The sequence below is a fragment of the Priceomyces carsonii genome, assembly GCF_900007245.1.
Source record: "Priceomyces carsonii strain CBS4050 genome assembly, scaffold: Debaryomyces_carsonii_scaffold_2, whole genome shotgun sequence".
NCBI lineage: Eukaryota > Fungi > Ascomycota > Pichiomycetes > Serinales > Debaryomycetaceae > Priceomyces > Priceomyces carsonii.
This window is the reverse complement of record NW_026946675.1, coordinates 402573-428005: the sequence shown is the minus strand read 5'-3', so window position 1 is coordinate 428005 and position 25433 is coordinate 402573. Positions and strand designations below refer to the sequence as shown.

Here is a 25433-nt window from a genome sequence, read left to right as displayed (position 1 = left end):
ATTATGTAATCCGACTTCTCAATAACATGTCTTTTTGATATTGTTACCTCCAAGCTTTAATGACTTTATATCAAATAATAAGTGATTATTGCAATGGCGTTTATTACTGAACTATGGGAATCCGTATTCACTCCTGGTACTAGCCCCGCGTTAATTAAGGCTACGCATGGCTCTTTCATTCTATTAATTATCTCATTAATTTCATTGATATATTTAAGCGGTTCAATACATTTTATAAACTTATTAATTATTGCCCTCTTCTTATATGGAACAGTAGTTTGGTTTATCAATGAGTTGCAGCAACTTAAGCTGAAGGCCAATGAGGAGCTGGGAGAGCCTGTGAATGACGGTTCCGAGGAGTTAACATCGAAACATAAAAGTTTCAATCGTCTTTCAAATGCACATTCAGCGACAGAAGAAGCGGTTGACAAAGATAGCCGCTTAAAGTCTGATAGTACAAGCACTTCAATAGACAAAAAGCTGGTTCCTTTGAAAAGAAAGACTTAGGATCCGCATGTTGACTCGTGAAAATCAAACTATTTTGTATATAAAGCTTTGCATTGACCCTACCTTTCAGTATTTCATTTACAATTTATAGTTTTAAGTCTTCTATATCTTTTAGTTTCAAGGGATCAAAGTGATTTTTATTCGAATTCCTCAATATCTCAATTGCAAGTTTCGCAAAAGCGTAAACCAACCCCGACGCAGTTGTCAGACTAAGATAACAAGTTATGAGCTTTAGAAATGCACTTCAAGCCTATATAGACGATCCTGATCGCTTCAAAGATGTCATTTTGTATAGTGACGAGAATGCTCTTATAATAAAGGACATGTATCCGAAATCTATAAGACACTATTTAGTTATACCAAAAGATAAGAAGGTCACTCATTTGCATCCATTAGGGGCCTTTAAAAGCGACGTCTCGTTATTCATTAAGTTTGATACTTATATTGAGATTGCGAAGCGTTTGATAGTCGATGATCTTCTTGAGAGTGGCTTGCTTAGTCGAAACGACAGTGATAAACCATATCTTTCAGAATTTTCAAGTCAGTTTATAAAGGCCGGGGTTCATGCTGTTCCATCCTTAAATAATCTACATATTCATGTCATAACAAATGACTTTTTTTCTTCACGGCTAAAGAACAAGAAACATTACAACTCATTTACTACTGCATTTTTTGTGGATTACAGCGCTTTGGAACCAAAAGAAGAGAGTGATGAAGAAGATCCAGAGAGCTCAGATTCGAGCTGCAACACACATTCAATAAGCAAAATAGGTGATTCATTTTATCTTCAGCTTTTAAAAAGCACTCCAATGCGCTGTTCATATTGCGGAGTTCTGTTTGGAAATAAATTTCTAAAATTGAAGGACCATCTTGAAATTGAATTTTGCCAAAAATTCAAGGTCAGCAAAACTGAGGCATCTCGTATTGATCCAAATGAGTCTACGCGAGTTCTGTTGACTCCAAAGCTAAATTGAGATGTCACATCAATAAATATAACTTAGTACTAACTCTTGGTATCCGGCATATGAAAAAATTCGATCTATAAAATAATCAAGAAACCAAATTTAAAAATTTTTACATATAAAAAATATTGTAATTCAATTATAAAGTGAATAGAATTAATATATTATTTACTATTTTTTCTTCATGACTATGTAGGCTTGGAATATTATCTCCACGTGTATGCCATTGATAGATATGGGTGGTAAACGAATTCCAAAGATAAAAAACGGTTATGATTTCTCATCAGGAACTCATTTCCTAAGTGATGTCTGCAGAAGAGTTAATAATATAAATTACGTTTATCAAACTCTTTTGATGATATCCTACAAAATTCCTTTCAAACTACTGGTCAGAATTAACAAAATCATGAACTCTTGAGCCAACTTCTCGTTTATAAACAATTGAATTAGGAATGGGACATCTGCTTCGAAAATCGCAATATTTACACTTTGTGATATCTGTATTAGGCTTTGGTGCTCGCTCACCATTCCAGAAGCGACACGCTTCTCCGACTTCTTCTTCGATGTCTTGATACGAGTACAGATAATGGTCAACATGAAAACATTCGCCACTATTATTATTATGATATTCAATTGTCGTATTATTTCCAACAAGAGGCCCAATAAGATTGTAGAATTGTGATGAGCGAGCAGCGAAGTACCTTAATGTTAAGGGATACTTCCATTTCTTTATCAAATCTTTTAAAAGACTATAGTCGAACTGGTCGTCGTAGCAGTTAAGTATATTTATGTCATTTTCTTCTAAAAAATTGCTCAAATCATAAGCATCCGCTGAATAATGAAGTCTTGCATAGTCATCAAAGGATTTTAATCCTAGATTGTGGCCATTTGCCAACCGCTTAAAATCATCATATAGCAATTCAAAATTCTTCCTTAAAAGAATCAATAATGTTTTGTAGCTAATTGGAACATCCAATCTACAATTTTTGATGGCAAGATTTTCTGCTAAGCTTTTATATCCCATTATGCTTTCACCATCTTCCCCTGATAGTATGCCTAAAAATTTTCGATAGTAAAACGTTTGCATCTTGGCTGCGCTTATTACAGACTCTTGAGACGGAACTTTACTTATTGATCTCGTCTTAATGTCCGTAATCTGCAATGAAAAATCATCACTATAACGGCAAATAATTTTCCTAACCTCATCAAAAAAAATGCTGAGATTAATGACATATTCATTATTCAACTTTGGAAATTTAGACTTAAAAAAAAATTCTATTTCCTGAAATAAGGAGAAATCATCAGGATTGGAAAGATTAAGTAGCCTTATTTTATCTATGATACCACTTACCAACACATTACCGGGTTTGGAAAGCTTTTCAGAATTCTGAACAAAATCGTGACTTCTCAAGTTAATGAAGCCGTGGACTAGGACTTCTCTTGATTCCGAATTCCTAAACAAAGAAAAGATACGCATCATAACTCTTTCACTTAGTTCCTCTGCATGTCTGCCCTCCAAAATATTGATATCAAAAAGAGGGTCGATCTTTTTACCAGCTCCAAGTTTGATCTTCTCTAACTCAGCTATGGCCACTTGCAATCTGTCAGTGTCAATGGGTCGATGTGCTTCCATTTCTAAACGGTGATGAACAATTAAGCCAAGTTCAATTTGTTTAGTAGGTTGTAGAGGAGGAGAATTGGAGTAAATATTATAGTATTCCTTTAGCTCACACCATCTATTTGTTAATAACTTAGTGACTGATAATCGGGGCTGATTAATGTAAGAAGTATCCGCATTGTAGGTAGAATGATATTCATACGGAGTCAAATTTGATGGTATCACAAGGGTTAGTAGACTCGTCTTAGAAAGACCTAGGTTGTCGTATAGTTGCGATAAATTTTGATTTGAAAAGTTCTTCAGTCCATCACCAGAAGTAGATATTATAAATCTCTTTATCAAGTCTTGCCGTTTCAAAACGTACTCTCCTGCAGATTTTGAGTTAGCTAAATAACGCTTGAAATTGAATTTAATTGTAGTCTTCATATATCAACCATTGTCTCTTTAGTTGGAACAACCACAATTGATGGTAATATCTCGTATCGCGGTTTTCTATCAAATATTTTATTTATTTATCAGAACGCGCCCTTACAAATTCCTTCATATCAAGTAGAGAAGTTCATGATTTACAATTTAAAAGTCATTTATTTTTTATAGTTAGTCCTATAGTGCCTCAGCTACCAATTATTATTAATGAATACCCCTCTTCATTTTCAAAGAATCTCTCTTTTTCTCACTTAGGCTATATTGAGAAGGTAAGTTAATCCTTGGATCTGAAGCATTATCTTCCTGCGTCAAAGTCTCAGTTGAATTTTGTGCAATTTGACCCAGAATTGCACCAGAAAAATAACCATAATCGTCTGAGGGAGTTGTCGCGGACATGAAAGGCGATTCGAGACCAGCATTAGTCGTTTGACCTCCATTCATCATGTTAAACGGCGTGTTAGCACTCTCTGTGTTGATAGTTAAAGGATTGGGGAACAAACTGTTCCTACATTGAAGTCCTTGTCTTTGTTGAAGCAGCTGAAAGTTAATTTCATCTATTTCCGGGGCATTCGCCGTGTGAACAATCTGGATATTTTGAGGTGGTGTAACGCTTGAAAGAGAACTTTTGGTCGAGCTTGGAGGCGTTTGATAGTCCATCATCATAGAATTGAAGCCACTAGATGATATTGTGGGTGTTGTCGAAGAATTATAGTTTGGATAGTTTGGATTTGGATTTGCAGATTTATTAATTAACGCTTGAGGAACAAAATCTTGCATAGATTGCAACAGGTCACTACTATTATTTTGATTCTCAGTTACATAAGGGGGTCTTATGTTATTCAAATTGCCGACATGTAACCAGTTATTTCCAGTATAAGAATTATTTCGAGTGAGTGATTGCTTTCGCAAGCTCATCGAGGAAGATCTTGATCTATTTTGATTCTGAGGATTCTGAGGATTTTGATTGTAATTCGATATGTTAAGTTCAGTCATAGACAAATTCGAAATAGATGATTGTCTAAGATTATTGTTCCCGTTTCCAGACAGCGAAAGTGATATAGTAGTTGACTTCGGTAATTTTCCATTTGAGCTACTACTGAAAGTGCATAAATCTATCAATCTCTTTCTAATTAATTGTAAAAATATGGGCTGAAAATGTCCATTTCTTAAGTAATCATTGCTAATCACACTTTGATAATCATATGGAGGAAACCCATTAGAGGACGTGTTCGATATTAAACTAGTCATGGTTTCATGTGCTACCTTACTCACTAAACCGCTAGGAGGGGTTGTTCCCAGGAAAGGTGTAGTAGTTGGCAATGACAAGATGTAAGAATATATTGACATGACAAGCTGATCAAATGACGGTGTGAAGTTAAGCGTGTAATTTTTAGCCATCTTCAAGGATGCTCCTGGTGGGTCATCTGAGTCGGTTAATATGTCGTCACTTTCATTGTAGTTTGGATGAGAGTAAATAGACCCATTGGTTGAAGAATTTTGTGAAAAATTAAACTGCTGCTGTTGATTAGGCGGATCTATAGGGGTCTTGAGTGTTTGATCCAAAGGAGTGAAAGGACCACTATCAACGTTACTCAAGGACTTATTTAATTTCAATGACAAGTTTAGCTTCTTGTTGATCATCATGAAGGTCCTTTGTACTGGTTATTGCTATAATGTCAATTTCTCAGCTTGATATATGAGAATAGCCTCTGCTTGCGATTCCTAAATCGCGCGTTTCTATTGTCCACGGTTTTCACAGCTGTTAATATTCGAGACTAAACCACTTTCAGAACCAAGATAGAGTATAATTCAGCCTTTATCACAAGTGAGATGTTCTTATTCTTTATTGAATGATTGCGGGTTAGTGATATCTAAAAATGGGAGGAGAGGGTTTAAATTATAAAAAGACGAGTCGCGATTTTTTTACTGACTCCTTTAATTCCCAAAGCGGTTAAAATCAGTTTGCATCAATCTTTCTACAAGCGAGGCGGATGTGAAGCGGATAACCAGGGGAAAAAACTCATTAACTTCAAAAACGCTCAACTCGGATTAGCTGTGTATAAATTTACTATATGAATTCAAAACTTATATGCGCTAATACAGTCTTGATGCTTCTTATCCTAGTATTTCGACTTGAACGAATGCTCAACTAAATAGCCAAGAACATGCGATGCAATATAATGTTACCTTTTCATATGCTTACCTAGAGCAATGGATATCGTACCCTTAGGTTTCTATTTCACCTATTTCATCGTTTTCGATTCCGTCATTTTCATCACTTTCTATGCCATCTACTAATGTAGGATTATATGTTAAATTGTACGGGAGTATACTTGTCAATTGGCTGGATGGGAAGACAGGATTTTCAGCAGATTCATCCACGCCAAGCACAATATGATCGTTCTTGTTGGCTGATATCAAATGTTGTTCTAAGTCTTGACTCTGTTTGTCAGTGATCGGGTGGAAATTTGGATTATTCTGCAATTTGAGGAATTCTTTGAAAAGGCTTGAATTAAAAAATTTCAAATTGTGGCCTAGCTTTAAGTCCTTTTCAATCAAATAATTTAGCCACAAAAGGTTGTAGGATTTATCCACGAGTTCATCATCTTGATCTTCTTCTAAATATGAGAAATCTTGCTCATCATTCAACCTAAGTTTATTGTAGTAATCCTGTTTTTCCTTATGTCTCCTCCTTTTCTTATCCTGCTCGCTAGAATCATCTAGGTCAATCTTTCTCTTTTGCATTAGATTACGCATGACTTCTTTAGGCACTTCACTTAATTTTTTACCTATACGAAAGGAATCGCTATATCGAACCCAGTTGGCAAATGATTTCATCGTTTTTGTATTATAACTTTTCAATAAAGTTGAATTCGTATCTCGTAAGTCATTAAATTTAGGTAGGTCGTAGAAATTTAAGTAAGGCTCAAAGCTATCAGGTTTGATCAAAGAAACATTCAACATTGCTTGTGTTACATCCTGTAATCCTATAGAGCTTGAATTTTTCCTCTGTATGCTAAGCTTGATGGACTGTCTGACTAAGAGATTAAAAAAGTGAATATAAATATCTGTCAATGCATTCAAGACCGAAGGATTGCATTTTTCAAAACCAGAAGCCTTTAGTATTTGCAAAATTGATACCCGCAATAAAGCAAAATGAAAAGAAGTATTCATATTTCAATCTATGTTCAAGGTAAGTTTTATTGAACAAGGCAACATCTGAGTGACAAAAAATATCCAAAAAAATGAACTGCGACATAATTTACGTGCTACGACATTACTACACGTAGGTATAATAACTTGCCGTTTTCCCTATAATACTACCTTCAGAAACCATCAAAGTGCATTGTAATTGTATCTGATTCCTACATGAGAGATAAATACGTTCTAGTCTATCCAGTAGATGACATCAAATGCTATTTAATTCAAGAAAACAAAACATCAGACACATCCAGGAATCATACTTTTACAACTTCCTGAGTATGCAGCATAGAGCACATAAAGCTGACAAGATGAATGATATGCATTATAACGCCTTCGTTTTAAAACGATAAATCAGTCTAGCTCAGCTCTTCAGGATTGCTATATCTAGTATCAAATCATAAACCATGCTGAAGCCTTTCTCCAATCTTTTTAGAAGCAAATGACAAGGCATTGAATAATCCTTTTTCTGATAAATCAATATGTATGTTTTTGTCATTACTGATACCTGAACCAGAAGGAGGATTTGTGACTCTGCTGACGATAACTGCAGGTTCAATCTCAAGTATGATTCCATCATCAATAGCCTCATCAATCGCCAAGCTCACCAAGTCATATTTCTCCAAGACTGTTGTTTTATCCAAAGCATTATCAAGTAATATGTTTAAGCTTTCAAACAAGTTGGTAGTCAACGAGTAAATTAGTGATTCATTTTCATTAAGTTTAGAAACGATAACCAATATGACGTCGTTACTTTGTTTGTAAGTAATTAAGTGATTATCATACAATATTATGTCTTGATTCATTTTATTGATTTTTCCAAATATCGACTTTTCAAAGTTAAGTTGTTGTGATAATGATGCGTATTGCTCACTCTTGTTTGCCTCGTAGTATTTAGCATATAACCTCGCTCCATGGTTATCTAATATCAATGCAGCAGTAACAGTGTATAACGATATGTTCAAAGACATGCTGAAGAAATATGCTTGCTCTTTCAAAGCAAATATGATATTATAGAGAGGTATATATTATACACGGTGGTTAATTTTCTGATGAAATTTCGTTGTAATTACATCCGGTATATAGAAGGAGAATAATATTAACTTTTAATTATCTTTAAATTAGGTCACATGATTAAATATATTTATCAGCACCTACTAGTCTGAAAACAAACTCATGAATTGATTTATGCATAGGGTTGTGTTCATAAAAGGAGTCGGTGAGTCCAGAGGTAGTGAATTCGGAGTTTTGGGCAATTCTTCTCCAGCCGTATACAAAATTAATCACGAGACCAATTATCAAGCCTAAAGATATTATTAAGGGACCGATAATGTTATCCAAGTGTTTGCCTGATCGTTCCATGATAATCTCTCTCCTTCTCAAGAATATAAAATATCCCCAAAGACACGAGAATACCGTGAGTCCGAAATAAATGTAAGCTAATGTCTTCGATAAGCCAATCGAGTGGGATTTCAGAACAGAGGAATAGATGAAAACAGTTAACGAAGAAAGTAAGAGCGTCACATGGAGCCATCTGTTAATAGTTCTTTCATTTGCTAGCCATACTTTAGGTTCTATTCTCAATGGACCCGCATTTTTGATATAAGATGAAGGTTTCGTTACTCCTGCAGGAAGTTCGACTTCTTCATCCTCAGAGTCGACGTCTAACAACTTGGAGAAGGTATCCGGAATTTTCAATAATTTCGAAAAAGGAGCCGGCCTATCATGGTAGTCCTCTGATTCATCTGAAGATTGGTCATCATCCAAATCGGTTACGTTCCGATTCTCCTCAAGATCTAATTGGCTCAAATTTTGCGAGCCTTCAATAGTCGAGGATTTTGAAGGCGAATTCCTTGGACTTGAGTCAAACTGCCGATTAAATACAGAGCCACTGAATGACTTAGAGCGAGGTTGAAAGGTATCGCCTTTCGATAACATTGATTTGAATTTTGAAAGATTTTCTTCATCGTTTTGGATCTTTTCTAGTCTCTTCTTGGAATCGATAAACGCTTGCTGTGGATCAACTTTAATACTAGTTTCCATTTCATTGAACCAGAGAGGAATGTTTTCTAATTTTTCATCTTCTAGAAAGAGAGATGCCACACCTTGAATGAATTTTGAAAAGTTTGGAATTTCTTTTACCAAGTGAGAACTTATCAAGTCATCAATCCAAACATATCTCTTCTTACGATTCGATCTGACTTTGATCTCCATGACAGAGTAAGGAAATTTTGAAAATTCACCTTTTCTTAACAAAGAATAAGGATTCACAATTTTGGAATCAATATCTGTCCGGTGCCACTTAGATGGATCACGAATGGGACGTTCAGTATCGAACGAATCTTCCCTGATGAACATAAGATCAGAATCAATGACTACTCTCACTTTATCGTCACCAGGAATTTGGAAGGCAGTTCGTTTATAAACAGTTCTCATACATGGCTGTAAATTGTTATCCTTGATAAACTGACTCAATTTGTTAACATTATCAGTATAATCTGCAATGACTTCATCATCATCACCTCTTTTTTTCATCTTTTGAGCTATCTTACCAGGATCAAACTTACCTTTAACGAAAGAATCCAAATATTTTTCTTTGACCGTTAATTTTTCGTCAATGTTGAAATTATCAGATGTAGCATCAAAATTTTTCTTTTCAATTGTAATTTTTGGCTTTTCACTAAGCTTTCCAATCCATTTGATCCTCAAAGTTGATGAATTTTGATTTTTTACTAACTTATTGTTGTACAAATCAAAGTTATTATTATCAAAATACAAACAATTAATGGTAGGATCGTTACTTTCCTCATCATCTGCATCATCATCGTAATACGAAATTTGCTTCTTATTATCGTAAATCAATACCGGTAAATGACGTAAGATTGTTGTTTTAACTTCCATTAGATTATCTGGATGAATCCAGAACTTAAAAGATTGATACTCTTGTTGTTGAGTGTCGTCATTGAAAGATGAAAGCTTCGATAAGGACTGATCAATATCGTAGTTTTCACGCAAGAACTGAAAAAGAGCAGAGATCTTGTAAAGCAATGGACTATAGTCCTCAGAATGAAAAGGTAAGCTTTTTAAGCGCACATTCAACAATGGCTTGACCAGAAATTGTGGGTGAATCCTGTCATGCTTCTTGACAATTTTAACAAATCCTGTGTAATTTAACCTTTGAAAATGATCCAACTCTTGTGCCTTTGCCAATGTGTCATCAAGCTTCGAACTAAACTTACCAACATCGAATGAATTTGGACTACTCTCCGTCTCTAATTGAAGCTGGTCTAGCGTTTCATTTAACTCATCAAATTCATTCAGCTGAAAAGTATATACTCTTTCTAATTCTTCGTCTAAAGCACTCACAAAAGCTTGTTCATCTTGGTCCGTCCAATTATTTTTTAGTATGACACCCTCCTTTAATAGCTTCTTCAAACGTCTGTAGTTGATGAAATACTCCCTCCATGGTGCATATATCTCACTCTCTAACTTATTTTCGAAAAGCATCTTACTAGTATGAGACTCTTTCCCACTCAATTCTACGTAATCCAGAGAAATTTAAAGACAGAATGTTTCGAGGTATAATTTATATCCCTTTTGTAGCACTTTTAACGAATAGAAAAAAATATTGATAATCCACGTGGGACATGATCCAACGCTTTTATTGAATAATTGAAAGGGCCAAACTTTCTCATGTAACACACAAACTTTATAATTAAGAACGGCATATGCCTGCTCTTATATGTTAAATTCTAAGTAAGTCTTCATAGATTTAACTGTACTACAATAGAATACAAATACAACAGTTATAGATTTTTCTTTCTCTTTTTGCTTGTTTCAAAGGAGCTAAGACCTGCCATGTACTGTCAAGTCAAGATTTTTAAGAGATCTAGGGTTATATATGATAATAGTGGATATATTTTTGGCGCTGGCTTTTATTAAGTCCGACAAACAACAAGAGAGAGCGCAACAATAGCTTGTAATAATCTATTAGTTGTAAATAATCTTTTTAAAGAAATTAGCTCCTAATTACTAGACTGATGCATAAAATCTTCTCTCCATGTCCAATTCTTAGCAAGCTCTTACAGCAGCATGAGAAGTGTCAAAGAATTGTTTGGTCTAGTAAGAGTGTTTGAGGAGAAAAAGATCTTATAAGAATCAGATCAAATGCTTTAAATAACCCGAAGTTTTACCTTTTCTAACTTATTAATGGCTAACCAAGCCATTCTAATTGATTAAATCTATTGAATATTTTATTCTTGTTAAGTTCGATATTATTCATTTTCTAGTAACCATTTTGATTTAATCTTCGCACATTTAAGTTTTGGTTCAAGTTCTTTTCCAACTAGTAAATTTTATCAAAATGAAAAAATAATGTCCAATGATTGCGCAAATTATGGTCGATCCCCCTCTGGCCTGAATAATAGTAAGGAAGAAGATTACAAGCCATATAATTTCAAAAGGTGTGGTGATTCAGATAAGAAAGTCACCTCAAATTCTCATGCGATTTCTGATCCTGGACAGCATCAACCAATGAACGAAGGATTTCAGAGTGCTCTTTTCAATGCACTTAACCTGTTTTTTGGTAGGTTATTATTACATGTCACGGTAGGGAAAGTGAATGATGACGAACAAGACCAAAGTAATGAACAAAGAGTAAGTAAAAGAGATAATGGTGAAGAAAACCTCGTCTATTACCCTAGCGAGGACATCAGTAACGAAACCATAGAAGACAACGAAGAGGATAATAGTATAATAATAGTTGATGCTCTTCTGGATCAGCTGGACCAGTTAGCGCCATTCGTTAATCCAAAGAAGGAAGAACAAAGCGCAAAAGTAAAGTCCGAAGCACCTCAACAATATGGAACATCATTTGGCATCTCTCAGGACTCTAAGTATTTAAGTTCGATGGGTAATAGAAACTACAAACCAGAGTTGAACCGCTTTGCTGACGACAATTCAAGTAGCACAGTTGATGTCCTCAACTTGATTCCTAATTACAGAGACGAGTACAAGAACACCATCTTGAAACATTATTTGCCAGAAGAGCCAGTATCAAGGCTCAAGTACTCAGTTCTTGACTCGTTACTATCAAATTTTCACATAGATACGATATCGGATCTTTATAAGAAAGAAAAGTCCGCAGTTCAAGACGCTGTATTAAAAGAGAGGGAACATTTAAAAACTCATATTCAGGGCTTGAGTTATGAACAATCATTAGTTGTCGAGAAGTCTTGGAGTAGGGCCTCTAATGAAATCATAGTATCCGATTTTCAAATTGAAATTTGTACAAGAGATTTACGCACTTTGAAAGACGGCCAATGGTTAAATGATAATGTAATTGACTTTTACTTCAACTTGATCACTTCCAACGATCCGAAAGTTTATGGGTGGACAACACATTTCTACACCACCCTAGAATCAAAAGGGTATCAAGGTGTATCTCGATGGGCAAGACGAAGGAAAATAAATCTTGTCGAAAAGGACTTAATATTGATTCCGATAAACATTATGGAAACTCACTGGGCGTTAGCAGTGGTTGATAATGTAGCTAAATCGATGAAGTATTTTGATTCTTTGACAACTAATGGAAACATGAGAGCGTTGAAGATAATCAGTAATTATATGAATCATGAAGCAGAGCGCTTGAATATTTCACAAAATTATGACGACTATACCTTTTCTGAGAACGAAAAAACACCACAGCAAAGAAACGGATCAGACTGCGGAGTATTCACTTGTACGTGTGCTAGGTTCATTGCAAAGCATGAGGCGTTATCCTTTGGTCAAAAAGATATGAAAATTATTAGAAGAAGAATGGCCTACGAAATAATCGAGAAAAAGTTATTAGACTAATATATATTTCTTTATATTAGCACCCAAGGTCATAGCCTGAAACTTAGAAAACTGCTTCCTTTACTTTGGCCACGACTAGCGATATTATTTATCTGATTTTCATAATCAATAATATTTTTGCTGGAGGATTCGATTTTATTGAACACATACGAGCTCCTGGTGTCCAACTTCAAATTCCTAATGCGATGCAACTCATCTTCATATTGCATGATCTTTTTATTTTCTAAAGATATTAAATTATTCAAGTAATTGGTTTCATAAATCTTGTAAATCTTCGGGTCATTAACTAATTCTTTAAATGCGGCTTTAAACAATGGCCTACCAGAACATATCGAATTTAAAATTCCTTTGTCTTTCTGCAAACAAACCAAGTCATGTTTTTCAAGGGTTGATAATGTGGCCTGAGTCTCTTGCACGTCTTTAAAAAGCGATGATTTAGTAAGCTCATCAAATGAAATTGAGTGATTTTCTGAAAGAAGTTTCATAATTACCCAAACTTGCGAAGTGTTCCAAGTTTCATCTGACTTTGCTTTCGAGTTACTCAAAAAGAACGTTGTGATTTGCTCTGCTGCCTGAACGACCATTTCCTTAATAGCGTCTTGAGGTGATTCGCCAGATTTAATCCTTCTAATATAAGCTTGAAGGTCGAGCATTCTACCCCCTAACGGCTCTAAGCATATATCAAGAGAATCCTCTGAATTTATGTCATTGCCCAACTGTTCCAAAAGATACAGCTTTGCATTACTCTGAGAAGCATCATACAAGGCGATCATTTTAAAAACGAGGTTTGGCAACGAGATGTTTAAATATTGAAGACTGCCGACATCATTTGTGATGTAAATAACATGTGCCAAGTTACTCTGGATTAACTGGGAAGTCCAGTCAGCGATCATACCATGAATATTATTGGAATCGCTTTTACTAGAGTATTTATCAATAATGACGATGGGTTTCACCTCTGGAAATTGCTGCAAATAGTCTTCCTCCTTTAGCACTTCACTGTCTAAGGAAAGATCGTCGGAAATGTTCAGGTCTCTTTTCCTTTTCTTCTCTTGCCTAATAATATTGTTTCTGTAACAATTATAATCAGATAAAGCAACCTTTCTTAAAGCCTGGGTGGCCAACAGAAACATATTCTTTAATTGCGTTTCTTTAGACTCACTGAACCCAGATTTTTGACCTGTAAGGCCCTGAACGCCTAAATCAATAAACTGTGAGATTCCATTTACCCAAGTAAAAATAGGAAAATATCCCAATTCAGAGGCGGTACTTTTTAGTAAAGCATTATCGGTTCTTGATTTGGCTAGCTTTTCACAATCAATATAAAGAGTCTTATGCCTGAGTTTAGGGTCCCGTTGGATAGTGTTATCCATGACAAACTCTTGCTTTCCTGTACCTTTAGGACCATAAACAATAATATATGTATTGACATTTTCGTAAATCCATAACTTGAGTTGCTTTGACATTTCTTTTCTTTCGTTCCACATCAAATTAGACTCATCAGCAGTTGACCTATAATTCAGATTTGAAATTTCTTCTGGTTGCGAATAAAGCTTCTCATCAATATAGTCATAGCTATTATTGATCAAGCTATGGACTTTCCTGAATGGCCAAAATATAATACTGATATACATATTATCTTTATAATTTTCAAAGGAGAACTTGTGAGTGATTTTTTGTTCAATAAACCATTCTCTGATGGGGTCGAATATTAAAACTGCCACGGTCGCCAAGATTGCTAAAATGACGGGGATCGAAATCTTTTGATGATTAAAGATGAATTCGTTAATGTAGTTTACTCTTTTTACAGGAATGTATTGCAAGTGTAATACTGTTTTTTCTTGATCCAAAATAATACCAGTGACACAGTTTCTTGCACATATTGCCGATCTAACATTTTTAAAGATAACCGTGGCAAAGCTGGCGGTGCTAGAAGCTGGTATTATATCTAGTATTAACCCATATCTTCTGAAAAGAACGTATAACTCTTCTTCATTTAATGGTTGTCCATCGAACATTACTTTCAATTTCGGACTCGGAAATCTTCTCAAGTCCTCGATCCAAGGGGTACCCTTTACACTATAGCAATATGGAAAACGATTCCATATCATATTGGAAACCTTATTTAAAATTCTCTCATTATACTTCGCTTCATGTTTTCTGACATTTTCTTTAATTTGGGCTGTAAATTCATCTGTGGAGACATTAGGAGGAACAGAAAATTTTGCAAATGCTCCACCGTCTCTTCTCAAAGGGACGAAGTCCAATATCCTCGTGGAAGCGTGCAATGGATTGCTATCTGAATTAGATAATTCAAGAATTTGTTTCTTCAAATTATCATCATTGTAATTTCGTTGTAATGGAAGCATATATTGCAAATACTGTTTCCATCTAGAGAATGACAAAGGATAAACATGGTCGAAATACATCACAACCTCCTTGCCTCTTTTGTAATCTAAAACTCCAGTTGTTGAAGCAGAATCATCATGTTCCCTGGAATCCACTTCTTCTTTGAGAGTTTCAATGTTAGTAGTATATCTCCTGATGTGACTTATATGAGAACACCATGGCGTAACATTAGCTAGCAATATGTTAGAGATGCCTTGAAGCTTACTCTTCCTGATAAAAATTTGGCTCATAGCTCAATAGACCGTTAATCCAGCGAAGGCAAATAAAGATCTTATAATTGCGGTGCGACCTCATTTTATTTGATATTGCCAAAAAAGATAAGATCTACTCAGTCTATAAGAGATCAAAAAAAAAAAAATTTCTAATGGGGCCAGAGGAACTATAGCTAAAATATAGATGTATCAAACTATCGACAACTGATAATTGCATTATCAGTCCCAAACTATTAATATTTCTTTGAATGGGAAAGCAAGTTTGACATAGTTATTCTAGGCCCCGCTTTGAATCCTCATACCACGAAAAAGGTATGAGGATCTTCGAAGGGGCCACTGTATATCTTGCTAATCGAACTTTTCCTTACACTTCTAAGTCAAATATTCCTAGAATTCAATAGCAATATCTTAAAGAGATTGATTGAAGAAATGATGTATTCAGTTTATAAAAACACTATAAATATAGGGTTATTATATGACTATACCAAAATGGTAAAGACTCACAATAATCTCATTCCCCGAATAATTCTTGCGTTTACCTTCGATAAGTAGGAGAATTACTTACAAAGTTTCTATGTCAAAATTAAAGCTTCGTCGTTAAAAAAAAAAATTAATTTCGATCTTCGAAAGCCAGTTGCGGGTAACAACATAGTTTACTATTTATGTAATCTATCAAGATACTAATCAAGCGTTGGAATATAAGAATGCAGTCTGATAAAATCTGATGTTCTCAAAGGTCTCACAGGTAAATCATCACTTGTAGATTTACTTAAAGTGCCCGAAGAATAATCATAGTTTTCTCGTATATATTCTCTTACTGGAAGAATTGCAGCTTCACGGCATAATTCTCGAAGATCTGATCCACTCATACCCTTAGTATTAGATACTAAGACATCTATACTGAAGTCTTCGGAATCTAGTTTCGCTCCTTTTAAAATTTTCGTGAGTATAGACCTACGTTGCGATGCATCGGGCTTTCCCACCGAAAACATCTTCGGCATTCTACGAAGAAAAGCGTCATCGATATCATCCTTTCTATTTGTAGCACCCATGACCATAATCTGACCATTACTTTTCAAGCCATCCCATAAAGTCATAAACTCTGCTTTCAACATTGCACTTACTTCATGGTCATTTGATGACCTATCTCTCAAAAATGAGTCGATTTCATCAATAAATATTATGCATGGTTGCAATTTGTTAGCTAAGGAAAAAATAGCATCCGTTATTTTATTGGACTCTCCATACCATTTGTCCATGACAGTAGACATTCTTATCAGTAAAAAAAAGGCCCCGCTTTCCCTTGCTATCGCTTTAGCTAGCATGGTCTTACCACAGCCCGGTGGTCCATAAAATAGCACCCCCTTAGGTGATCTTATTAAATGCAGATGTGAAGCAAATAAATCTGGTTCCGTAAGAGGTAAAATTACGGCTTCTCTTATCTCATCTATAATGTCCTGTAATCCGCCAATATCCTCAAATTTTATTGAAATATCTTCTGGCATAACTAGGGAATTTAATAGAGATTTCTCGTACGAATTTAAGCTTATTGATTTTAAAGACGGGTCCAGACATTGTATTCTCTTTAAAATTCCCTTACCTGCTTTATCTTTCTCTTTACTGTTGACAGAGCTATCGATGTAGTCTGTGAGTAAAGAGTTCACGATGTAGTACATCGAGAGACCAGCTCCCGCCAAGACGAAAAGATCTCCAAGGAACCTCACATCAAGCTTAATCTTTCCCACATCAATCTTTATTTTATTCAATAGACTATTCATGTTTTTGAAGTGAAATATTGGTGATCTTCTTTAAATCGTTTTTAAATTGTATGTTGAAGGGCAAATTATAACTGATTGAGATGCAGTCCGGTATTGAAAAAGTTCACACTGAGATGAGATGAAACTAAAAAATTCGAAGATACACTTTACTAAACTATGGTTAGAGGTAACGGAAATGAGGGTCAAAAGAGTCATTCAATACGTATACCAGGGTCTATAATAGATAAAGTTAAGGAGAATGGCTCTTACGATGAGAATGATCTGAGGTTTTCGCTACTCAAGACGAAGAGAAAGAGAGACAATATCACTAGAAAAGAGCGTAGGCAACAAGAGCGACACCAAAAAAAGCAAAGGAGGTCAAAAAATGGAGGCTATAATCATCTTAAACCTGTATCTTCTAGTCATAGAAAATACAGTTCTTCGGCAAGTGCTATGAAGAAAATTAATGCAGGCGATGGTGCAACTTTTGGGACTGAGTCCGATGAAATACTGGACAGCTTTGAAGACCTTGAGGCTGAGAATGAACAGTTTAGTAGTCTCTCTGATGAGTTTGAAGAAGATCCTATTGAGCAACTAAGAAAAATTAAAGAAATGAAGCTGATAAAAATTAGAAATGACGCTAACGACAAGAAAACAGTTAAGGGCAACAAACAGGAACATATGAAAGGAGATCGAGTCTCTGTTCAGCCAGAATATCTTGATAAAGACAATGAAGAAATAGAATACTATGCAAAAAAATTAGGGTTGAAAGGGGGAAAGAATGCAAGGCTAACGAAAACGAACGACGATGATTTAATTGGTGGAATCCTTGATGGTCTTGAGCTTGAAATTCCAGAGAACGAACTGAATGATGAACTTTCTGATAGAAATCTCTCTTCCAATGACCTGTTTCAAGATTTCGATTCTGATAATGATCTGCATGATCAAACCGATGATGAAATTGAGCCATCCCGTAAAGAAAATCCGTTTGTGGCTCCTATAGAATCTACTACAACTCTTGAGAGTGGATTAGAATTGAAGCAAAGGTATGTTCCTCCCGCTTTACGTAAAAAGATGGAACTCGAAAAGGATTTTCAAAACGACGATAAATTGAATAAGCAAATAAAGAGTGCCATCAATAAGCTTTCAGAAGCGAATATTGCTTCTATCGTTAATGAAATTAATGGTCTATTCTCGCAATATTCCAGGAGAGCCGTAACGGAATCCTTGGTCAATGAGTTATTGGATAGTGTTATACAAGAAGGAAGGATATTAGACTCATTTTTAACGCTATATGCCACTGTTGTTGTTACTATTAAGAGATTACAAGGTATTGAGTTTGGTGCACACTTTATTCAAGAGTTGATTAAACTTTTTGACGTTTGCAGAATAGAAGAGGGCTCCTCCAAAAAAGCTTCAAATTTGGTTTCCTTTTTATCAGCCACTTATGCCCTAAATTTGGTTTCTTCCAAATTACTATTCGATGTTGTAAAAGATTTGATCGGCAGCTTTAACGAGCTGAATGTTGAAATTTTATTACGGCTAATAAGAACTTCGGGTAATCAGATGAGAATAGATGACCCAAATGCATTGAAGGAGATTATTGCTTTAGTGAACACCGTATCCACTCATTCCATTAGAGAAAATACGAGAATGAGTTTCTTGATTGATACTATTTCGTCTCTCAAGAATAATAAACTCAAAACCACTAATGAGCACACTCTTCATCTTACTACAAGGATGAGAAAATATTTATCTTCATTTAAAGGTCATAATCTAGATGCTCCAATACAGGTTAGCCTAGATGATATTAGAAATGTTGATTCAAGGGGAAAGTGGTGGTTGGTTGGTGCAGCATGGAAAGGACAAGAGGAAACCATAGTACCAGATGTCAATCAGAGTGCAATCAACGATATTTTGGATAGTGCTGAGCCTAACTGGATGAATCTTGCAAGATCACAAAGAATGAACACAGATATAAGAAGAGCGATATTCATCGCAATAATGTCAGCAAGTGATTATGTGGATGGTCTAACGAAGCTAGAGAAGCTATCTTTGAAGCGATCGCAAGCAAGAGAAATTCCTAAGGTTCTTCTCCACTGTACCGGCGTTGAGCCAGCATGGAATCCTTATTACGCATTATTGGCCAGCAAATTGTGTAATTCTCACTCATATCGTAAAACATTCCAGTTCATTTTATGGGACCTTCTAAAAGATCTTGAGAATTCAGATAGTGAATCATATAGTGATTTCATGGGATTAGGTGAAAATGAGGATGAAGAAACAAAACTCAAAAAAATTTTAAATGGTGGAAGGTTTTTCGGCTATATGCTATCTGAAGGATCTTTAAATTTACATGTGTTGAGAGTAGTTAACTTCTTAACAGCATCTGAAGATACGACGCTTTTTTTGGAAGCCGTATTTGTTACATTTATTGATCGGATTGCTAAAAAATCTCTGATTTCTTCTGTAGGATCCGGAATAGTTGATACAAGCAATTACAAAAAGGGCAGTACCTACCACGACAAGATTTTGATTGAGATGTTATTGAAACAGAAGGATCAACATTCTTTATTACGTGGAATAAAATATTTTTGTTCGAGAAGAGTCAGTGAAAGTAACTTGGTGACTAGCAAGTCTCAGAGAAAAAGAGTACATTGGGGAGTTGGATCTATAATAGATATTGTAGACGAATTCTTGAAATATTCGAATCAAGTCTAATTTATGCATTTTAATAAGTAATTAGTTCACTTGAAGCTCTAATACAGCAACACTTTCTACGTGTTTTGTTTGTGGAAAGAAGTCGAATCCAACAACTTTTTTAACTTTGTAGTTTGCGTTGTATTCGTCCTGTAGCTGTGAAATTATTGATAAATCTCTAGCTTGAGTAAAGACATTACAGCTGACGTAGAACACGAGTTTCGGCTTGAAAGACAAAAGCTGTCTAATAAATGGCAAATCAGTTCCCTTTCTTGATGGGTCGATAATGACAATTGAATTTTCACCTTTCACGTTGGCATTATTAAAGAAGGCATTCGAGAAGATGGAATCTGCAGATCCCTCAATAAACTCAGCAGATTCAGGAACGTTTATACCATTTAATTTAGCGTTGTGTTCTGCGTACATTATAGATTTCTTGGATATTTCTATTCCTAATACCTTTCCACCTATTTGTATCAAATCTCTAGATAATGAAATTCCAAAAAATCCAGAGCCACAGTAGGTATCAATGAGATACTTGAAACCTTGACTGCGATCATTTATTTGAGTGCTAATGAAATCTAAGACATATGGCAAGATATGACTATTGTTTTGAAAAAATTCAGATGCAGGAAATTGAAATACAAAATCCCCAATTTTGACAGTTACGACTGATTTTGGATTTGACAAACAAACTTCTTCATAGTGTCCTGTACTTGGATCAACTTTTATACTTTCTCTCATGAGCATTGTATGTCCCCACTTCTGTTTTCTAGTAGGCTGCGAATTTTCGGCCAATGAAATTTCCTGCTCCCGAAAGGTATTCATATGATCATTGATGATATTAGATGCAATAGGACAATACTCAATATCTACTATTCCTTTTGTAGGATTTACATTATTAAAACCCATTGATACATCATGTTTTAAGGTCTTTTTTTGCAAGTTAAAATGTGGAGTTAATTTATTGCGGTATGCAAATTGCATCGGCGAACCAATGACTACTCCGAAACTTTCTGAAGAAGCAATTTCAAGGCTTGGATAGAAGAATTTATATGCTTTTTTGATCACCTCTCTTTTAAATTCTAATTGGTCCTCATATTTCATCATCTGTAGGGCACAACCAGAACATTCATTAAACTTATTACATATTATCAAATCATTTCGACGAGAACTTCTTTTTGATCCTTCATGATCAATAGATATGAGTTCGCTGTCAGAATAATACATGTGATGCATCATTAATCGTACCTTTACATTATCTCCAATCAATGTTTTAGGGACCTTGATAATAGAATACTTTTCATAAGAATCATCATAATCATTCAAATATGGCATTGCATAGCTTGATTTAGGTATTATTCCCAACCCATCACCTTCTACTGTTTGATAAAGAATCTGGAAATTGCATATAACATCCCTGGGACGTTCATGAGAGCGCAAAAAGGTAGAAATTAATGAGTCAGAATTAACCACTTGTTCTATATCTATCTTGGGATTATTGGCACTTGAAATCTGTTTCAAGAATTCTTTCAACTCGAGATAGAGTATGCTTTCTCTGGAAGTTATATCTTTAGTGTCTCTTTTCTTTGGTTTATTAATTCTCTTGACCAAACTTTGAAAACCACTAATTTGGTTCTCAAATGAACCATTCTTTTGATTTGCCCCATCGAACAATAATTTCGTACTAAGTCCCCTCTTATGAGTCAAAGTTCTCCGCAGTTGAAAATATATCCTGCGAATGACATTCGCCTGAAGAGACATAGCTTCAAGACTATTGGAAGTTGCAAAGCGTGATACATCTTCTCTCATCTCGTAGATGTAGAAATTTGACTTACTTATATACACCACTCCCATATATACATATACATATATATATAAACATAATATCGAGCTAGGAATAGGGAAGAGTAGGTGATATCAGCGAGCAGTTATTGGGCTTTTCATACTGACGTCTTCGTCCGAATAATCCCTCAAGTCAAGAGTCACAGTTCTCGAACTATTCTCTCTTTGTTCTCTATAAATACCGACGAGAGCATCCGATTTTTCGAATAAAGAATTTTTTAACGAAATGACAATAAATTGAAAGTTCGCTCCGGCGTTCTTTTTAATGTAATTAGCAATTTTTGCTACATTGGAATTATCCAAAGCTGCATCGACCTCATCCAATACAAAAAAAGGCGATGGCCGAAAAGAATGGATTGCGAATAATAAAGCTAGCGCTGCGACAGTCTTTTCTCCGCCCGACAAAAGATCCATATCTCTAAAGCGCTTCATAGGAGGCATGGCATGATATTTAATCCCAGAGCTATAAGGCGAGTCTTCATCTTCTAAGGTAAGATAAGCGGATCCGCCTAACGGAGTTGAGGTCGCCTTCGTCAACTCTTTATATATAGAATCAATCTTTCCCGAAATGTGATTAAATGCTTCCATAAATAGAGCTATTCTCTTTGACCTTACTCCCTGATACTTGTCAGATACTTTACGTTCTGTTTGTCGAGCCCTGGTGTGATCTCTATCAAACTGCTTTAGTCTTACTTCCGCTTCTTTCAATCTCACTGTGGCCTTTGCATTTGGTGTTAATTTCTCTAGCTGGTCCGCAGTCGTTTGTATCTCTGCTTCCAATTCAGCTTCAGTTCTCAGGCTAAAGCTTTCCTTTAATTTATCGTCCATCATGCCATAGTCGATCTGAATACGATAAACTTCGCTGCCAATTTTATCTGAATGATCTCCGAGAGATACAGAATCCAAGAAACCATCTATCAATGGAATCTCGACATTTTGAATTTTACAAAACTTGAGTAAACTGGCTCTTTCAGCATCTATCTTTAGTAATGCTTCTTCAGAACGAGTCAAAGATTTATTTAACTCCTTCAATTCTTCTGTTGCATCCGACTTTTCTGCTTCCATTGATTTTGTTACCCTTAGTTGCTCAGCAATATTCTCCTCAGACCGCTTGAGCTCCTCCTGCGAAATTTCCAAGCTGGCCCCAAGAGCATCCACCTTTGACAAGAGATTATTTCTATCGTAATCCAACTCTACTAATTGTTCTTCGTAGGATTCCAATAACAGTTCAAGCTTTTCATTTCTGGACGAATCAAGTCTTTCCTTCTCAAATCTCAATTTATTTTCTAACATAGAAATTGCTTTAGAATACTGGGAAAGTTCTTTAGATCTAAACCTTAAGCTTTCTCCATGCATGTCCTCGTAATCTTCAATTCCATTTTGGAACCCATACTTAGCACAAAAATCTTCGTAAATACCTTTCTTGGTGGCTCTAATTTTGGCTTCTAAATTTTTGATATTCATTTCAGTTGCATTCAAAAACTCTTGTTTGTCTCGAATCTTTTTATCGATATCACTTAGCGTGGATCTTTGGAAAGCGATTTCCTTTTCACGGTCACTTATGGTTCTAATAATCTGTGCTTGGGTACTTCTAAGACTTGGCAACTTAGCCTCTAATTCATTTATTTCGTCTGAAAGAAAGCTTATCTCCATTTCCTTCGGCTTTTTCTCATTCAAGTTTGCAATCTTTAGTAGTAAGTCTTCCTTGAGCTCAAGTTGTTTCTTTAACTCGTTTTTATCCCAGGAAAATACTCCGTTAGGTTTCTCATGTTGTTGACCACCAGTCATTAAGCCAGACCTATGGATTATATTACCATCAAAAGTAACTATCTTATTGCTTAATTTTTGATTCGAGTCCCACTTCAAATGCCTTGCGACATCAATATTTTCAGTGACTAGTGAATCTCCAACCACATACTGAATTGCCTGTTCTAAAGACTTATCATCATATTCTAATATGTCTATTGCCGGCTGAGTCAGCTCATGGATAGAGCGTAAATAGTTTAAGTTGAGAGATTCTCCAACAATTGAGTCCAAGGGAATGAATGTTGCAACACCAGATCTTCTTTCTTTCAAGATCTCAATGCATTTGTATGCTACTGAAGTTGTCTCCACTATAATTGCATCGTAATTCTTCCCTAAGACTGTCAGGAGAGCCGTCTCATATTTCAATTTCTTGGGTCGAACTAATTCATAAACAAGTCCCTTTATCGAATTAGCGGGAAATAATTTTCTGAGCATGGATATATTCTCTCTTAGTTTCCGTTGTTTGTTCGACTCTCTTTGCTGAGATGAAAGCTCGTCCAATGAGACCAAGGTATTGCGCAACTGAGTATTTAGTTGCATCTCTTTAAAGTTAATTTCTTCTTTAGCTTTGATTAAATTACTACGTGCCTCAACTCTTTCCAGCTTGAGAGCTAATATATCCATGATCGAAGTTTCAATGTCGCTTTTTTTTAACTTAAGTTCTGTATTAACCTCTGCCTCAAGATCAGATATTCGACTTAAAGTGTTAGAATTTTGATTTCTGTAACTGTTAATCGTAGAAATCATTGATCCCTTCTCATTGACTAGAAGTGCAATCTCTTCTTCGAGATGAGAACCTTCACTTGACATATAGAGATCTCTCAATTCTTCATACTCATTCTGGGCTTCAATAGATAACGGTGATGAATTGTTAGAAGAGAACTTATCTTTAAATTCCTGGAACATAGACTGTGCTACATTTAACTCTTTTTCTATTCCTTTAACAATTTTTTCCTGCTTAGATATTTCCAGCTTGAGCTGCTCGATTTTTCTTTTGGTTGACGAAATCTTAGAAATAATGATTTTTTTATTAGCTTCAAGAGGCACCAAATCTCTTTTCGCTGAATCGACCTCCTTTGCGAGGTTCCCTATCTCCTGTTTCTCTTTTCCAATGGCTAAAATTTTTCTGGAATACTCTGCCATCAACTTACTATGAATCATTTCTTTTTCACTTAGTACATTTTGCATGTTCTTTATTTCAGCTTCTTTGTCGCGTAATTGTTCGATGAGTGATTGGTGTTTTTTTTCGTTATGAAATATCTTGTAGAGATTAAGAGATTTAATAAGTTCTGATCTTCTTGTTAACAATTCCTCGAACTCTTTTTGTTCTACTAGTTGCTCCTTATATTGCTTTGACTCAGAATTTAAGATCCTTTTTCTTGAAAACATAGAGATAGTATACTCATGGGCCTTTTCATATTCTTCTTTCAATGCCTCGTACTCTTGAGCATACTCACAAGAGCCTGAAACAGTTTCAATTAATTTCGTCAAGTCCTTTGGAGATTGCGACGCGATATGTTCAACGTCACCCTGAAACACCAAAAAGTTTCTAGCTTTGATCAAAATATTTTCAGACTTAAGTATCTTTGAATAGTGTAACGACGTAATCGATTTATCATTTATCTTATATTCACTGCCTCCACTATTAGAGATTGTTCTTTTAAGTTCTAAAAGTTCTCCGTTGTCTTTTTCGTATGTCAACATAACATGCGCCTTAACTGGATCTTGAGCTGTTTGACTAGTACCACCTGAAGCCTCGGTGACCTTCCTTCCACGATAGATCAAATCCTTCAAGTTCTGTGACCTTAAATGAGATGATTTTACACCCAAGACGAATGATATCGCGTCCATCATGTTGGATTTACCTGCTCCATTGGGACCAATTATTGAAGTGAAGAAAGACGAGCCAAAGCCAATACTACATTTGCCCTTGTACGACTTAAAATTATAAAGCTCTAATCCAACTAGTCTGCCCATTCTTTTATTTCAAATGTATCGCATACGATAGTGTTGCAAGTGAATTTTAGCATTTTGTTGCGTTGATACTTTTATATTTACAACTAAAACGCGTGTAACATAGTTCCTGTATAATAATATGCTGCGATTTGATGCCTAACTTTCCAATTACAAAATG

At 35.4% G+C, this 25433-nt stretch overlaps 13 protein-coding genes across 13 annotated transcripts; 4 read left to right on the top strand and 9 right to left on the bottom strand.

Moving 5' to 3' along the window:
• Positions 1 to 93: 93 nt before the first annotated feature.
• Positions 94 to 507, top strand: PRCAT00001675001 (uncharacterized protein; the record flags this gene model as incomplete). Its single annotated transcript, XM_062951485.1, has 1 exon — positions 94 to 507. One exon carries the CDS (start codon positions 94 to 96, stop codon positions 505 to 507), a length of 414 nt encoding a protein of 137 aa, XP_062808483.1.
• A 224-nt stretch (positions 508 to 731) lies between these two features.
• On the top strand, positions 732 to 1481 carry PRCAT00001674001 (uncharacterized protein; the record flags this gene model as incomplete). The annotated part of the gene is made up of 1 exon (XM_062951484.1): positions 732 to 1481. The coding sequence occupies one exon, from the start codon at positions 732 to 734 to the stop codon at positions 1479 to 1481; it is 750 nt and encodes a 249-aa protein (XP_062808482.1).
• A 370-nt stretch (positions 1482 to 1851) lies between these two features.
• DEM1 (Dem1p) lies at positions 1852 to 3513 on the bottom strand (the record flags this gene model as incomplete). Its single annotated transcript, XM_062951483.1, has 1 exon — positions 1852 to 3513. One exon carries the CDS (start codon positions 3511 to 3513, stop codon positions 1852 to 1854), a length of 1662 nt encoding a protein of 553 aa, XP_062808481.1.
• Positions 3514 to 3717: 204 nt separating this feature from the next.
• On the bottom strand, positions 3718 to 5157 carry PRCAT00001672001 (uncharacterized protein; the record flags this gene model as incomplete). Its single annotated transcript, XM_062951482.1, has 1 exon — positions 3718 to 5157. The coding sequence occupies one exon, from the start codon at positions 5155 to 5157 to the stop codon at positions 3718 to 3720; it is 1440 nt and encodes a 479-aa protein (XP_062808480.1).
• A 582-nt stretch (positions 5158 to 5739) lies between these two features.
• On the bottom strand, positions 5740 to 6687 carry PRCAT00001671001 (uncharacterized protein; the record flags this gene model as incomplete). The annotated part of the gene is made up of 1 exon (XM_062951481.1): positions 5740 to 6687. One exon carries the CDS (start codon positions 6685 to 6687, stop codon positions 5740 to 5742), a length of 948 nt encoding a protein of 315 aa, XP_062808479.1.
• A 425-nt stretch (positions 6688 to 7112) lies between these two features.
• On the bottom strand, positions 7113 to 7685 carry PRCAT00001670001 (coatomer subunit zeta; the record flags this gene model as incomplete). Its single annotated transcript, XM_062951480.1, has 1 exon — positions 7113 to 7685. The coding sequence occupies one exon, from the start codon at positions 7683 to 7685 to the stop codon at positions 7113 to 7115; it is 573 nt and encodes a 190-aa protein (XP_062808478.1).
• Positions 7686 to 7848: 163 nt separating this feature from the next.
• On the bottom strand, positions 7849 to 10221 carry VTC3 (vacuolar transporter chaperone; the record flags this gene model as incomplete). The annotated part of the gene is made up of 1 exon (XM_062951479.1): positions 7849 to 10221. One exon carries the CDS (start codon positions 10219 to 10221, stop codon positions 7849 to 7851), a length of 2373 nt encoding a protein of 790 aa, XP_062808477.1.
• An 867-nt stretch (positions 10222 to 11088) lies between these two features.
• ULP2 (SUMO protease) lies at positions 11089 to 12570 on the top strand (the record flags this gene model as incomplete). The annotated part of the gene is made up of 1 exon (XM_062951478.1): positions 11089 to 12570. One exon carries the CDS (start codon positions 11089 to 11091, stop codon positions 12568 to 12570), a length of 1482 nt encoding a protein of 493 aa, XP_062808476.1.
• A 29-nt stretch (positions 12571 to 12599) lies between these two features.
• PRCAT00001667001 (uncharacterized protein) lies at positions 12600 to 15209 on the bottom strand (the record flags this gene model as incomplete). The annotated part of the gene is made up of 1 exon (XM_062951476.1): positions 12600 to 15209. One exon carries the CDS (start codon positions 15207 to 15209, stop codon positions 12600 to 12602), a length of 2610 nt encoding a protein of 869 aa, XP_062808475.1.
• Positions 15210 to 15871: 662 nt separating this feature from the next.
• Positions 15872 to 16969, bottom strand: PRCAT00001666001 (uncharacterized protein; the record flags this gene model as incomplete). The annotated part of the gene is made up of 1 exon (XM_062951475.1): positions 15872 to 16969. The coding sequence occupies one exon, from the start codon at positions 16967 to 16969 to the stop codon at positions 15872 to 15874; it is 1098 nt and encodes a 365-aa protein (XP_062808474.1).
• Positions 16970 to 17125: 156 nt separating this feature from the next.
• SGD1 (Sgd1p) lies at positions 17126 to 19669 on the top strand (the record flags this gene model as incomplete). The annotated part of the gene is made up of 1 exon (XM_062951474.1): positions 17126 to 19669. One exon carries the CDS (start codon positions 17126 to 17128, stop codon positions 19667 to 19669), a length of 2544 nt encoding a protein of 847 aa, XP_062808473.1.
• A 21-nt stretch (positions 19670 to 19690) lies between these two features.
• Positions 19691 to 21460, bottom strand: PRCAT00001664001 (uncharacterized protein; the record flags this gene model as incomplete). Its single annotated transcript, XM_062951473.1, has 1 exon — positions 19691 to 21460. One exon carries the CDS (start codon positions 21458 to 21460, stop codon positions 19691 to 19693), a length of 1770 nt encoding a protein of 589 aa, XP_062808472.1.
• Positions 21461 to 21568: 108 nt separating this feature from the next.
• On the bottom strand, positions 21569 to 25276 carry SMC1 (cohesin subunit; the record flags this gene model as incomplete). Its single annotated transcript, XM_062951472.1, has 1 exon — positions 21569 to 25276. The coding sequence occupies one exon, from the start codon at positions 25274 to 25276 to the stop codon at positions 21569 to 21571; it is 3708 nt and encodes a 1235-aa protein (XP_062808471.1).
• Positions 25277 to 25433: the final 157 nt, after the last annotated feature.